This window comes from Pseudonaja textilis, chromosome 2, assembly GCF_049901715.1.
Source record: "Pseudonaja textilis isolate UNSWEBS1 chromosome 2, rPseTex1.2, whole genome shotgun sequence".
In the NCBI taxonomy this organism is placed as follows: domain Eukaryota; kingdom Metazoa; phylum Chordata; class Lepidosauria; order Squamata; family Elapidae; genus Pseudonaja; species Pseudonaja textilis.
The window spans coordinates 80458661-80474237 of NC_141991.1; the positions used below are offsets into that span (position 1 = coordinate 80458661).

Genomic DNA, 15577 nt, shown 5'->3' on the forward strand with positions numbered 1-15577 from the left:
CCATCTAAATTGTGTGACATTTATTCAAGGAAGAATATATATCAATTCCTGAAAATTACAACCCTCTAATCGCCAACCACTGCAAGTGTATTCTTATTTCCATTGTTTACAGAGGTACATAATTTTTTAATTCGGAATCAATACATTCCCAATTTCCCAGCCTCAGTTCTCCCTCTTGTCTGGATTATTCTAGCTTTAAAACAGTAAAATTTAGAAGGGACTTAGACTGAGAAATTGACTAACCTGAATCTATAAGCTGTAATCAAAATGAACTTCAAAACTCATACTAAATTAAAACCAGTTCAAAACACTTCCGTTCAAAAATACTGGTTCATGCTTCAATAATTTTATATTTTAAAGCAGAAGAAAAATTGGCAAGTATTTCTGGTATCATATTAGTTGTGTGAATGGTTACAGAAACTACATTTTAATTTAACTCTGTAAAACATAAGGTATTTATCCCTAGATTGTCAATCAGACTTTCTCAACCTGGTCTCTCCAAAGACCACAGGGATTTGTAAACTTCAAAAGCTGCAGAAAAGCCTCAAAACACAGTTAATCTCATGTGGATTTTATCTGGAAGTCTCTTCATCTGGAAATCTCTTCATCTGGAAATCTCATCTGGATTTTTAAGATCTAAATTTGATAGTTGAAATTTATTTTCTGCTACAATTCTAATTACATAGGCTTTTTTTCCAATTCAAAAGCAAAATATTTTGAGTAAAATTATTATTTCTTTAGATTTTGGAATGAAGAGCTTTTCAGTGAAGAAACAGAGAAAGAAAGCTACATGGTTTTCTAAAATCCATGTGGTCCATGTGATCCTGAAGATATTAAATGCAGAGATGTAGTAAAATGGCAAATTGTAAAAATCCAATAAATTAATTTTTATTTCTGTATGATATTCTTAATCCTTCTTCTAACATTTCCTTGAGGAATCAAATTTAATGGGACTTTTGCTACTGAAATACATCTTTTGAACAACCAGACTCCCGCTTAAAGAACCAAAAAGTATTTGAAGAATTTTTCAAACAAATCTACTCTTTTTACCTGTATTAATAATATAACGAATGGATCCAGGGCCTAATGTATCATACAGGGGAACCACAACCATGGAATAGGTATAGCAAGCCAGCTCAGAAATGATCCACTGGAAGAAGATGATAAAAGATATAAACAGAAGGAAATGTGAATATAACGAGAGTCTGGAAATAAGATTCCATTTCTGCAATCTCACCTCTGGACGGTTTTGGGCAAAGACCCCAATAAATTGATTTGGTGATGATTTGCATCCCTTTTGGAGTAAGCCTGATCCCAATGCTTCTGCTCTTTCAGCAACCTGAAAAGTGGAAATAAAGCACATTAAATTGCAGGTGGAATTCAGTGAGACATTTCCACAAGTTATTTTTTCCATTCCCTTTCAACTTAATGCAAAATTGAGAATTGTATTATCAATTAATTTAGTTGTTGTCTAACCTCAAAGAAGTCCCAGGTTTACTTATTGTTTAAGAGAGTCCCTACCCCACTGATTTCCAATTACTTCATTTCTAGATGATCCAGAAATGGACTATATAACAGTACAGGTAGTCCTTGATTTACGATGGCAACGGAGCCAAAATTTCTGTTGTTAAGTGAATTTTGCCCCATTTTACAACTTTCTTTGCCACAGTTGTTAAGTGAATCACAGCAGTTGTTAAATTAGTAACATGGTTGTTAAGTGATTCTGGCTTCCTCACTGACTTTGCGTGTCAGAAGGTTGCGAAAGGTGATCACATGACCGTGAGACATTGCAACCATCATAAATATGAGTCAGTTGCTAAGCATCTGAATTTTGATCATGTGATCATGGGGATGCTGCAATGGTTGTGTGAAAAAAAGAATCATAAATGCCTTGTTTCAGTGCCATTATAAATTCAAAAGATAATTAAATAAACTGTTGTAAGTCAAGGAGTATCTGTATGTCACTATTGCAGGCATTTTCTACTAGAAAAAGTGCTTCTTACAAACTAAACAATAGATGAGGATTATTATGTACTCTATACAATAGATTTTGAATATTTGGGAGTGGGAAAGGCACATCATATTCTCTTCTGTTAGTGTAATCATTTCTAACCAGGTAATTATCTTCCTTAGCTGTCCAGATTAGAGTGCAGTAGAAAAAATATTTCACATTACAGTTCCATTTTTACTGTTCAATTAAGAGAAAAAGTAATAATATCAATCTTACCTCTTTATAGGATAACCATTGATAAGGCTGATTAGGTTTCCTAAATCCTAAGCAGGGACCATTTTCTAGAGGGAAAAAAACCCGACACCAGGAGTATTAAGTGTGATAAGCCATTTTCAATGCTGCTTAATAATGCATTTCCTGATGGCCTATGTATATCTCAGCAGGACAGCATATTTAAAAATAAACCAGTGCTATGTCAGCCATCCAGGAATTTGTACCAAGGATCATCAAACACAAAGGACAGTTATCTTGACCAATGGGATTTCATTTTTTTTTACAATTCCAGAAATGACGATTTTATTTTTGATGTAAGACCCCGACATGAAATGAAGCACACCTACTCTCTTAACATTTATCTTTTTTCTATAATATTACAATGAGTTCATCAAAATTGGCTTCCATTCTAAATAATATCCCGTTGGTTTGGTAGGTCCTATAACATAATCAATATTCATGAAAGCCATGGTGCAGCTGCTTTATGTCAGAAGATCAGAAGGAGTGATAAGGACTTTTACTAGTAATAAACTTTATTAAGAGGCACAAGCTTTTTTCAGTGATATCTCATTCATCAGATGTATAAAATTAGTTGGAAAAGGTGCTATCAGACTCCATAGAGTCATACAGCTCTCCTACAAGTGTTAAGGTGTAATTGCTATTCATTAGTTTGATTTACAGAAGATGGGTACATAAGCTGTTCAGAGTCAGCAATTATTAGTATATGGGCTGTTGGTTTGAGCTCCGAGCTTGGCAATTTGGTTGCAAACGTTTCATCACCATTCGAGGAGACATCGTCAGTGCGCTTTGACCTGTGCTCATTCAAAGCACACTAACAATGTCTCCTCAAATGGCGACAAAACGTTTGCAACCAAATTGCCAAGCTCAGAGATCAGACCAACAGACCAACAACCAACCTGAATTACTTATATTCAAATACTTTTTTTACTATTGACAGTAGCCCATTTAGAATAAATAATCAATATTTCCCTGCAATTGTGGGCTTTCTATCCGAACATAAATTGTCCAAATAGTAGATTAAAAATTCTGTAAGTTAGCTAAAATAACCATTCAATTATGAAAGATTCCAAGAGAACTTTTGTGGCTGTACAACTGGAAAAATAAGAGTGAATTGTTTCCTAATTGTGATTTAAAATGTGTATTCAATATTTATGCTATTATTATAGCAGTAAAATACTATGTGTATTGAAAGTAGTAGTCTTTTTAAACTAAGATAAGTCCCTGTAACTGTCCCCATGGTAAGTTCAAGAACACTCAATAACAAGGTTTAACTGTCCCAAAGACTGAATCATCATCTAAATACAATTACTTTATCCAAGCACCTACATCTGTTCTCTGTAGAAGCGGGAGTTTCATAGACACTGTAACAATACTTTTGCTTTAAAAAAAATCAAAGACTTTTTTCAAAAAATTACCAGATATATTAAAACCTCTTCTAAAAACTTCATACATGGTCCTTGCATCATCATAGTAATGAGTTAGCAAATGGGTGTTGTCACCAATTACAGATCTCCGTGCCCCATTCCAGCCCTACAATAAAATAGAGATAAGTACAGATCATAAAGAAGATCATAAATCTATAAAGAAGAAACAATACTGGTAGTCCTCAACGTACAACAGTTCATTTAGTGACCATTCAAAGTTACAACAGCACTGAAAAAGGTGACTTATGATCATTTGTCACACTTATGACCATTACAGCATCCCCATGGTCATGTGATTTACATTTGACACTGGTTCATATTTAGGATGATTGCAATATCCCAAAGTCCTGTGATAACATTTTGCAACTTAATGACAAACAAAGTCAATGGGGAAGCCAGATTCACTTAACAACCATGTTACTTAACTGCAGTGACTCACTTAAGAAATGTGGCAAGAAAAGTCATACAATGGGGCAAAACCTCTTAACAAATTTCTCACTTAGCAAAATAAATTTTGAACTCAATTGTGGTCGTAAGTCGGGGTCTATCTGTATATCATACAGGTGCATTATATCTGTAGCTAGATCCTGATTCCAGTTTCTGGAAGTTTACAGAAGCCATTAAAATTGCACTGTGAAATAACACAACTTTGCTTAATGTATTTTAGTCCTCAGACAACCCACATACAAGTTTGCTCAGATTCACCACTAGTAATTCTGAGCTTCCTTGCCTCTTAAATATCTCTCCAGGTATCAAAATGTACACTACAAGCACCTCAATGTAAGACACTGGCTTTGTACTTCACAAGATTAAAGCTGCCGTGGGACAGTGGTTAGAATGCAATACTGCAGGCTATTTCTGTGTCTGCGGGCTGCCTACAAATTGGCAGTTCGAATATCACCAGGCTTAAGGTTGACTCAGTGTTCCATCCTTCCAAGGTGGTAAAATGAGGACCCAGATTGTTGGGAGCAATATGCTGACTCTATAAACTGCTTAGAGAGGGCTATAAAGGCACTGTGAAGCGGTATATAAGTCTAAGTACTATTGCTATTCTGTAAAATTTGAATGAGAGTACGTAACACATCAATAGGATTTAATTAATTACTAGGTTTGTTGTTAGAATATGTGCACAATTCCTTTGTTTTAACTGTTGAGAAATGCACTGTTAAAATGCTTATTGACAAGCAGATCTGTAAATATATTTCCTTACTGTGCCTCAGGTTAACTCCCGAAGTACAAAGATAAAGTAAATTCACCATCTGTCTGTGCATGGGCAACATATATATGAACTGGAATATATCTGTGTTTATCTACATTCACATCCACACCAGGGAAATACTCACCCCAAATGTTGGTTTACACTGTAGGCTTATTGTTAGGTATAACATAGGTCACCTAACTAGTTTGGGTAAAATAATATATATAAGCTATGATTGTTAGTGTGTGTCACTTTAACTGCAAAACATGTAATTTTGGGTGTGGTGTGAAACTACCATAAAAGGGGAGCAAGAGATGCTGACGAGACGCTGACAGTTTGCTGGCAATTACTGACAATTACTGGATTGGATTACGTTGATGTTTGTTAGCTGCGTATTTTTCCCTACTGAAGAGTTGCAGAAGGAAGAGAGGAGTTTTTTTCTTCATATCTCTCTACTGCAGGAGATAAATCACCGGACTGATAATTTGTAAGTGTACTGACCTCTCTTTTCGACACTGGAATTTGCAACTGAATAATCCCTGGACGAACTGAACTAAGTGAATGAAATATGGACTGTTTTGACTATGCTTTAACTCTTGCCGGAATAAAACTACTTAATTAGCACTGTGCCCTCTGTTTTACTGTGTGTAAGCTAAAAAAACACTTATCTCACATATTTTGCCTGCCTGCCTGACTGCCCTGCAGATCTTGCTAGGGGTGTATCCCTAACACTGGTTATGGGCCCAGCTGCACAGTCAGACTAACCAGGATATAACAGGCTTATATAAAGTGAGAGTTAGTGTAGTTACACAATACTGTAAACAGACAGCTGTGTTTTATTAATTATAGTTTTAATATCCAGAGAAAGATGGCAGAAGTCAATTTACCAAGTTTGTCTCTAATATCCAAACTGGATGGAACAAACTATGTTTCATGGTCTATGAAATGCAGCCTACTTCTACGCAGAGAAGGTTTGTGGAATATAATTCAAAACCCACCAGAGGTAGATGCTTGGGATCCAGAGGATGAAGATGATGCCCACAAATTACAAGAATATAAACTGAAAAATGAACAAGCTCACTGTATAATAGGACTGACACTCAGTGACCAGCAGCTTGTCCATATTCGTGGAGAAGAAACAGCTGCTAAGTGCTGGGAGAATTTAAAGAAGATTTATGTTCGAGACAGTGTAGGAGCTCATATAAATCTTACACGGAAGCTGTTTAGAACACATCTTCAAAAGAATGGAGACATGTTGACTCATATAAACACTATGAAGAGGATTTTTCAGAGCTGCATGAAAAAGAGTTTATCTTCACTGAACTGCATCAGGTTTATATAATTTTGTCTTCATTAGATGCGAGCTATGATGATTACGTAACTTCATTGGAAGTGCTGCCAAAGGATAACCTCACATTAACTGACATTACTGGCAGGTTAATTGAAGAAGCCAGGAGAAGGCTTGAAAGGGATCAACTCAGAAGGGAACAACCACAAGAAGAGGAATTATCTTCGTCAGCCTACACAATTAGAAAATGTTTTAATTGTGGAAGAAAAGGACATTTGGCCAGATTCTGCAAGAAAGAAAAACGCCAAAATGCCAGTCAGAATGCTAAAAGGCATCAAAAGGATAAAAAATGCTTAGAGTTAGCCATGTATAGCAACCAAACTGTGAACAATAATAATTTTTGGGTTGTAGATAGTGGAGCATCGCACTGTATAACAAAAGATAAGAAAAGATTTATTAAGATGTCCACGAGTTCACAGCAGATATCATTACCTAATGGTTGGAAACTGAAAGCAAGAGGTCAAGGTATTGCATATTGTTCTTGCATAAAAGAAAATGTAAAAATGTTATATGTACCACAACTTAAGTTTAATTTGCTTTCAGTTAGAGTTTTGATTAAACTAGGTTATGTAGTTACCTTTAGGGGAGAAAACTGCATAATAGAAAAAGAAGGTAAAAAGTGACTGCAACTTTAAAAGGTGAATTGTATGTGTTAAAGGATAATCAATTAGAGGTGGCTAACACAGTGTATAATAACGTTAAACCTCATGATGAATGCATACATTTGTTACACAGACGTTTAGGGCATATAAATTTTAAAATGCTCAAGCAAACAGTTGAACTGTCTAAAGGTATAAAACTGAAGCCTTGCAGTAGTATTTGCACTGCAATGCTTGCAGTCAAGAAAAAGCAAGGTAATACCAGCAAATAGAATTAATGGATTTAAAACAAAGGAGCCTCTAGAGGTCGTATTTGCTGATATTATAGGTCCTAAAACCAAGTGTGGGAGGTGCTCGTTATATATTAAGTATAATGGATCATTATTCTAGATATGGTTTCTGTTATTTAATGAAGAGTAAAACGGAAACATATCAAAATTTCTTTAATTGGTTGAAGTTTGCAGAGAGAAAAACTAAAAGGAAACTAGTAACTCTTGTAACTGATAATGGCATGGAATTTATAAATAATAAATTCCAAAATAGACTGAAGATGGCAGGTGTAGAACATAAAAAGTCTGCACTATATAGGCCACAACATAATTCCTTTATAGAAAGGCGAGGCCAAACACTGCAGGCAATGGCTCGTACTATGTTGTCAGATTCAGGATTACCTGAGAATTTGTGGGGAGAAGCAACAATGTGGTAATCATATATTGAATAATGTTGTTAACTCAACAACAGGTGAATTACCATTCACACGGTGGCATGGTAGAAAACCTGACCTAAGCTACATGCACACATTTGGAGCACCAGCATGGGTGCATATTCCCACACAACTGAGACATAAGGGACAGCATAGGGCTAAAAGATTATATTTTGTAGGTTACGAATCAAACCATAGATCTTGCAGGTTCTGGGAAGAGGGCACAACTAAAATTTATTGTAGTGCTAGTGCTCAATTCCTGGAACATGTAGGATGGCACAAACTGGAACAAGATTCGAATAAAAGTGTAATTACGGAGACCTACAGGGGCCCGAGCCACCATACTAGTAAAAGTCCAATTAAAGAGAAAGTAAAGGAAGAGAAAATAGAACCAATTAAGGAAGAAATAAGTGAAGAAGAAATAGATGACCAGGAACAGGTGATAGATAAGAGTCCACCTGTGAGTCCTGTTCTACCTAGACGGTCAACACGAGAGAGTAGACCACCTGATAGGTATCAGGCAAGTATGGTTTGCCAGATTAGTAAAATTCCAACCACTGTGGAAGAACTAAAATTGTATCCTGTGAAGGATCAGGAGAACTGGCATACAGCAATTCAAAAGGAACTGAATTCATTAAAACAGATGGGAGTCTATGAGAATGCTAGATTACCTCCAGGTGAAAAGTCCATTGGATGCAAATGGATATTTAAATTAAAAACAGGTAAAAATGGGACTGTTACCCATAAGGCTAGGTTGGTAGCTCAAGGATTTAATCAAACTGCATGTGATTATGATGAAGTGTTTGCACCAAGTTTAAAAGCAACAACCTTGAGAGCAGCTTTAGTGTGGGCAGCTAAGAAAAACTATATCATAAATCATTTAGATGTAGAAACTGCCTATCTGCATGTGCCATTGCAGCACACTATATACCTAAAGAAACCTGTAGGGATTAAGGATGATAAAACTAATAATGACTGTTGGAAACTTAAAAAGAGTCTCTATGGATTAAAACAATCTGGTTACGAATGGAACCAATATATTGTTAAGGAGTTAAACAATATAGGGTTTAAAGCAGGTTTAGCTGATCCATGTTTATTTAAAAGAGAGAAAAATGGAATAGTGTCATTATTATTGTTGTTTACAGATGATATTGCCTTAATTACAAAAACTAATAATGAAGCTACTGAAATAATATCATTATTAGGTCAGAGGATAAAATTAAAGCAATTAGGAGAGATAAAACAGTATCTTGGATTGACAATAAATAAAACCAATCGTGGCTATAAGATATCTCAAGAGGATAAGATTTATCAATTACTAAAAACATATAAGATGGAACTTTGTAAACCAGCAAAAACTCCAATGAGTCAGGAATTTTGCCGCACTGATGCTCAGAGTTCAAAATTCGATAAGACTATCTATCAGTCACTAATTGGCAGTCTATCGTACATTAGTAATTGGTCAAGGCCAGATATTGCCTATAGCATTAATCAATTGGCTCGATTCAACGCTGAACCCGCTGAACGACACTGGCAAGCAGCAAAACGTATCTTAAGATATCTTAAAAGGACAATGCACTATGCATTGTATTTGGAGCCAAAAGATGATTTGATTTTAGTGCATATGCTGATGCAAGTTTTGCAACAGATATAAACACTAGGAAATCAACTTCAGGAATGGCTATACTATTAGGAAAAGCATTAATTGGTTGGAGGTCAATTAGACAGCAACACATAAGTATGTCCACAATGGAAGCAGAATTTTCATGTCTATCTTTATTATGTACTGATTTAATTCTGTATAAACAGTTGTTGTTGGATATGGGATTAACTGTTAATGATTCCATTGTTGTGTATGAGGACAATCAAGCAGCCATACAGATGGCTACAAATATTGCTGTAAAAACGAGATCTAAGCATACAGATCTTAGATATCTGAATGTAAGACAATCTGTAAAAAATGGTTTAATAAGATTGGAATATTGTATGACTGAGCAAAAGGGGCGTTGGTTCTTACCTGATACGCTTCTTTTCGTAGAGTTGTTGAGAGTGTCCAGGTTGGGAGGAGCTCCAGTCTTGGCTCTCACAGGCTGAGCTTGAGATTGAGGCACGCCTCTCACCATCACGTGGTCCTCCGGGCGCGCCCCAGTTTTGCGAAGACGAGAAGGAAGGTCCTGTTCTCATCTTACTCAGGGAAAAATATTAGTTTGCTCGGTCGAACAGCAGGGTTTCCCACCAGACGCCCCACGGGTGGGGCTGGACACTCTCAACAGCTCTACTAAAAGAAGCGTATCAGGTAAGAACCAACGCCCCTTTCCATAGAGCTGTCTCGAGTGTCCAGGTTGGGACATACCAAAGCTTGCTAGTCCTGCGGGCGGGCTCCCGTCTGGAATGGGACCTCTCCTGGAACCCTGATGACCGCTGGAGGGCACGCCCAACAGGAGAACCCTCGGAGGTTGGAATGCCTCAACGAGAGGGCCTGATGAAGGAGACGGGGCTGTCTAAAGGTAGCCCTGCCGGGATGCCACGGATGCTTACTGAGACCGTGGGGCAAGGGAGACTAGGTAGAGCGGCCAAAACCTTGTTAGGGACCCGGCACGAGGAGCCCGGCAGAGGCGAGGATGGAAGTTCCCCTGAGAAGACCTAGCCAGAGTGAGGGGAGGCGCCTCAACAACCGGAGGGTCACCGTTGCGAGGGTGGCGAATGGGACGCCCTAGGGTGTTATGGGATAGACCCTGTTGGGAACCCCTGAGAGAACTCCAGGTCAGAGTGATGGAGGGGAGACGTAAGGAGTTCCCGAACTGTGACCTGTGCTAGTGGGGACCAACTTTGGTTCCGCCCAGAGCGAGGCGGTCGGCCCTGCTCAAGAGCCAACTGACCGAGGACCGCCCCAGAAGGAACTAAGGGTAGTAGTGAGGACCAGGGCAAGGGGTCCGTGTATCTGGATTATGAGGCTGTGGGCCGGGGCCCAGAGAAGGAACCCCAGCTAACATGGGGTGGGGATAAATGTGTTGCCGGCCAGATGCCCTGGGGCAAGGTGAGGAGGACAAGGGTGCTCCAGACTATGAGCCTGCGTCCGGGAGCCGTATGGTCACCGGGAGTCTTGGTATGGAGAGGTAAGGCAGATATGAGGATTAGGCTTCCCCAACGGTTTGGACAAGGCTGAAGAGAAAGAGATTTTGCAGGAGTTAAGTGTCAGAGTGGAGCCAGACTAGGCGAGAAGCCTGAAGAGGATTGGCTTTCTCGCTCTCCTTCTCCTCGTTTTATACTTGTTTCTTTCTTTCTTTCTTTCTTTTTTTGGGAGGGGCAGCCACCTGGGGGCGACTGCATTATCGGGAACGACGGAACGAACCTCTCCGGATCCCCGGGAGGGCTTCCTGACGAGGTGCCTCCGGACCTGTCTGGTTCGATCGGTCAGGAGGCCTGTAGGGAGATGATTGGTAGTACCTGGGGAAGGAGGAAGAGCGGGAAGAACCTTGAGAAGAGGGAGAGGAACCTCTGAAATCAGACCTCCTAGCAAGAGAAGGGAGATATTTGCGCTTGTTGCGTGGTCTCGCCAGGAATGGGTCGAGAACCGGTCCAAATAGCTTCCCCAGAGATGGGGGCTGATGCTAGCTTAGCCTTGTTTTTTACGTCCGCCTGCCAGTGGCGGAGCCAGAGAAGGCGACGGGCAGTGACCTGGGACGAGATGGCCCTGGTGGAGAATTTTGCAGCCTGGAAGGTGGCGTCTGCAGAGAACTCGGCTGCGCCAGGATCTTGGCAATATCCTGGTGCGCCTGAGATTAGCTGCGGGACGTGCTGCTTGAGCTGCTGGAGCCACTTGATGGAGGTTCTGGTGAAAAAGACGCGGCCGTGGAGGCCCTGACCGCCCAGGCATCAGAGAGATGAGCACGGCGCAGGGCCAGTTCAGCTCTGCTTGTCCTCGGGCTGAGAGCTTCGAGGACTCGCTGGGAGTTGAGCGGGAGGCCAGACCTACTACGGGCTCGTCCACAGGGGGGATCGAGCAAGGTAGAGAACTGCGGTTCAAGATTGAAAACCGCTTGTCCTGGGCGTTGGGAGGGGAGGAGGCCCCGAGGAGGCTAGCTGCCTTGAGACCATGTCAGAGAATATGGGTGGGACAGGAATCACTGGTTTCCACCACAGGCTGGGAGAAAATGGAGTCGGGAGGAACCCCGATGCCGCTGGGTTGGGTGGGAGGGGAGGGTTCAGGCCCGAGGTATTCCTGGCCTTGAACAGGAGGGACCTAAATAGATGTGGTTTAAACAGCCCCAGAAACGCGGCTGGCCTGGAGAGAGGCCCTCGCCCTCCGACATGTCCCCTTCTGGGGGCCTGCTCCGAGAGGAGTTCACTGTCTATGACAGACCCCAATTCGAGATCCTCCTCGTCCCCAAAGAGGGTAGGGTCCCCGAGTTCCTGGGCCTCCATCTCCTCCATCTCCAAGGGCAGGGTCAAGTCCCCATGGAGAGCTACCTGACCATGCGAAGTTGCTGATCCTCGAGCCTCGGGGGCCTCAGGCCTAGGGGCCAGACCGGTCAGCTGCTGAAACTGTTGTGCTATCCCGTGCCGGATGGCCAGCTCCATCGCTCGCTTGAGATTTTCGGGATTTCCACCGTGGAGGGTGGGTGAGGCTCCTCCGGGCGCAGACCTGCAGCAGCAGGGGGAAGGTGGCCTCAGGGGCCTGTCCAGGCTGCGATGAAGAGGCAGAAGCAGGGGAGGAGGGAGGATGGGTGGAGGTAGAGGAGTGGGATTGAAGGGTCCAGAGGCACAGAGCTTGACTCCTTAGAGCGTCTGTCAATCTCCTTTTCAAGGGCCCTGTGTCGCCTAAGGGCATCCCTTTGAGAGGCTTTTGGATGTTTCCTGTGCTTGTTTGCGCAGGTGGTGAGACTTAGCCTTGGCCTTCAGGGAAGTGCCACGAGATGCATTGTCGTCTGCCATCTGGAGAGGAGAAAGGAGGAAAAGTTCTTGATTAACGTGAGGTGATTAACAAGGCTGGACACAGCCTAAGCAGGGGCCGGGAAACCCAGTACTCGCTTTCGCACCCCCTAGGTCAAAGGCAACAGAGGTGCTTTGCACGTTGTTGAGAAGTAGGGCCCAGCCCAGAAGCCAATTGCCAAAGATGGACGCAAAAACCGCCCTGCCGGGCGGACCGGGAAGGGGATGGCGGAGCTGCTACCTCCTTGCTGGGGAGAGACTGTAGCCAGTAGACTCCTATATCTAGAGGAGTACCAAGGCAGGATTGCAAGGTACCAGCAGGGATTTGGACATTCCAAGGATCTGCCCAGGAATCAAACACAATGCGGCCTGCAGGTAGGCCTCGAGCAGTGGCAGGCGTCCCTGGGGCTACCAACCAAAAATTTTAAAGTAAAGTGCCATCACGGGTCCTCGGACAGTTGCACGTTTGGATGCGGCCTACGAGAGGCCGGGGATCCTAGCGCACGTTCGCACCCCTTTGATAAAAATTTTTTTTTTTTTTGTATTTAAAATAGGAGGCTGTTGCACAGCAGGGCCTAGCCCAGAAGCCATTAGCCAAAAGTTGAACGCCAGGCAGCTACCCTGCCGGACGGACTGGGAAGGGGATGGCAGAGCTGCTAACTCGCCTGCTGGGGAAGGGCTACAGAGCCAACTAACCCTGGTTAGCCTGATAGAAACTAAGTGCAAACAGGCAAGGATATAGGCAGTCCGGAGTCTGCCTATAAAACATTAAGAAAAACCCTGTTATAGGCCTCTGAAAAATGGCGCCCGGCCATGCGGCCACACACAAGATGGCGGCGACTCCTGCCACTCCCAAGATGGCTGACGCCACAGGAGCCCAAAATGGAGGGCGCAATGACGAGGCAATCCCCAGCGGCGGCTATCACCCAGGAGAAGTTAAAAGGCCCGGAGGCCACAAAGAAGTACCTGGGAGAGGCAGGAAGCATCTCCCTGGGTTAGAGGGCGTCGTGGGGGAAACGCCAAAGAACAAAACCAGGCAGGAAAGAACGATGCAGCTTCGCACGGAGCGAAAAGGCAGCAATCGGAGGGGGCAGCGCCAAGCGCTGATTCTCCTTAAAAGGATAGTGAAACAATTCCCTTAGAAGAAAAAGGCTCCCTAGGGAGCTCAAACCTCAGTTTCCTGCGCTGTCTGAGAGTCCAAGTTGATCAAAAAAAAAAGAAAACACGAGGTGCTAGAACGACCAGGAGCAAAAGGAAAACCAGCCTGACTGCCACGAGGCTGAGCAAAAAACTGGGGCGCGCCCGGAGGACCACGTGATGGTGAGAGGCGTGCCTCAATCTCAAGCTCAGCCTGTGAGAGCCGAGACTGGAGCTCCTCCCAACCTGGACACTCGAGACAGCTCTATGGAAAATATTGCTGATCAGTTCACAAAAGCCCTAGGTGCAGTGAAACACAAAGAGAGTTGTGATGACTATGGGTTAAAGTTGTAAATAGATATATATATTATTATATTACCCAAAAGGGGAGAATGTTAGGTATAACATAGGTCACCTAACTAGTTTGGGTAAAATAATATATATAAGCTATGATTGTTAGTGTGTGTCACTTTAACTGCAAAACATGTAATTTTGGGTGTGGTGTGAAACTACCATAAAAGGGGAGCAAGAGATGCTGACGAGACGCTGACAGTTTGCTGGCAATTACTGACAATTACTGGATTGGATTACGTTGATGTTTGTTAGCTGCGTATTTTTCCCTACTGAAGAGTTGCAGAAGGAAGAGAGGAGTTTTTTTCTTCATATCTCTCTACTGCGAGGAGATAAATCACCGGACTGATAATTTGTAAGTGTACTGACCTCTCTTTTTCGACACTGGAATTTGCAACTGAATAATCCCTGGACGAACTGAACTAAGTGAATGAAATATGGACTGTTTTGACTATGCTTTAACTCTTGCCGGAATAAAACTACTTAATTAGCACTGTGCCCTCTGTTTTACTGTGTGTAAGCTAAAAAAACACTTATCTCACATATTTTGCCTGCCTGCCTGACTGCCCTGCAGATCTTGCTAGGGGTGTATCCCTAACACTTATCTTTAATTAATAAAATATGAAGGCTATTAAATTCATCCATTATAATAGACTTCCAGTTAGTTCCTTGTCGGAGTCGGAGCGGAATCTGCAATCGTGCATGGTTTTGCCCGAGCTCACTTGCTGGAGGGTCCCAATCAGGACCAGAACCACCCTGGTGGGGTGGGGAAATCACTGTAGTGGGGTGGGGAAGTCGCCCTGGTGAGGTGGGGAGATCACCTGGAGGGTTGAGGGGAGTCACAATTTCCCTCCCTGACTGGAAAATCCCTCCCAAAGGCAAGCCGCAGCGGTGGTCCTAAAATGGCCACCACGAAGACAAAGAACACTCCGGGAAACTAAGTTTTGTGCTGGAGCAGAGAAGTAGTGAGCAGAGTGTGAACCAGGCAAAGGACATCGCTTTTGAGGTATCCCGGTATTAAAATAAAGGGCTATCTTGGAGGGAAATGTGTGGAAGCGACGACCAGAGAAAGTGAGAAAGAAATTGGATCTTGGATCCAAGAAACTTGGATTGGATTAATTTGGAGGAGAAAATTTAAAAGAAAATACTTTAACACAACAAAGGTTTAAAAATTAAACTGGATAATTATTGAATTATGGGCACTTAAAGGGCATAATAAAATGCTGAAATTGAATGTGTTGAAAAGAAAAGAAATAATAGCTAATGATTGAAATTAGCGAACTTAATAAAACTATTATATTCAATAAAGAAAGTTAAAGGTAAAAAGACTCAAGAGCGCCACCTGATGGTATAGGAAAACTGCAGTACATTTTAAAAAGTATCTGGTCTTCTTAAGAGTTTGGATTTTGGAACTTAAAAGAAAATAAAAGAAACTTTATTATTGTTATAGAACCAAGACTCAAGAGTATGGATTGTTGAAAATAAATTCAAAAGATATTAGCTGAAATAATATACTGAACTCTGGGATTGAATATATCTATTAAAGAAGAGGATTTTAACTATTAAGGAAAAGGAAAGAAAAGGAAAAAAATGAGAAGATATAATGGAGAAACTATTTGTTGATATAAGACTGGACTTAC

At 41.8% G+C, this 15577-nt stretch overlaps 1 protein-coding gene across 8 annotated transcripts in view; it reads right to left on the bottom strand.

The window, feature by feature from the left end:
• ACSL6 (acyl-CoA synthetase long chain family member 6) overlaps positions 1-15577 on the bottom strand; it is a 110320-nt gene that overhangs the window by 33382 nt on the left and 61361 nt on the right. For all 8 annotated transcript variants that reach the window (XM_087924418.1, XM_087924419.1, XM_087924415.1 and 5 more), the window contains 4 exons: positions 3661-3775; positions 2228-2292; positions 1238-1339; positions 1051-1150 (listed from right to left, as the gene is read on the bottom strand). In XM_087924418.1, coding sequence (XP_087780544.1) covers positions 1051-1150; positions 1238-1339; positions 2228-2292; positions 3661-3775 — 382 coding nt within the window. The remainder of the gene's footprint in view (positions 1-1050; positions 1151-1237; positions 1340-2227; positions 2293-3660; positions 3776-15577) is intronic.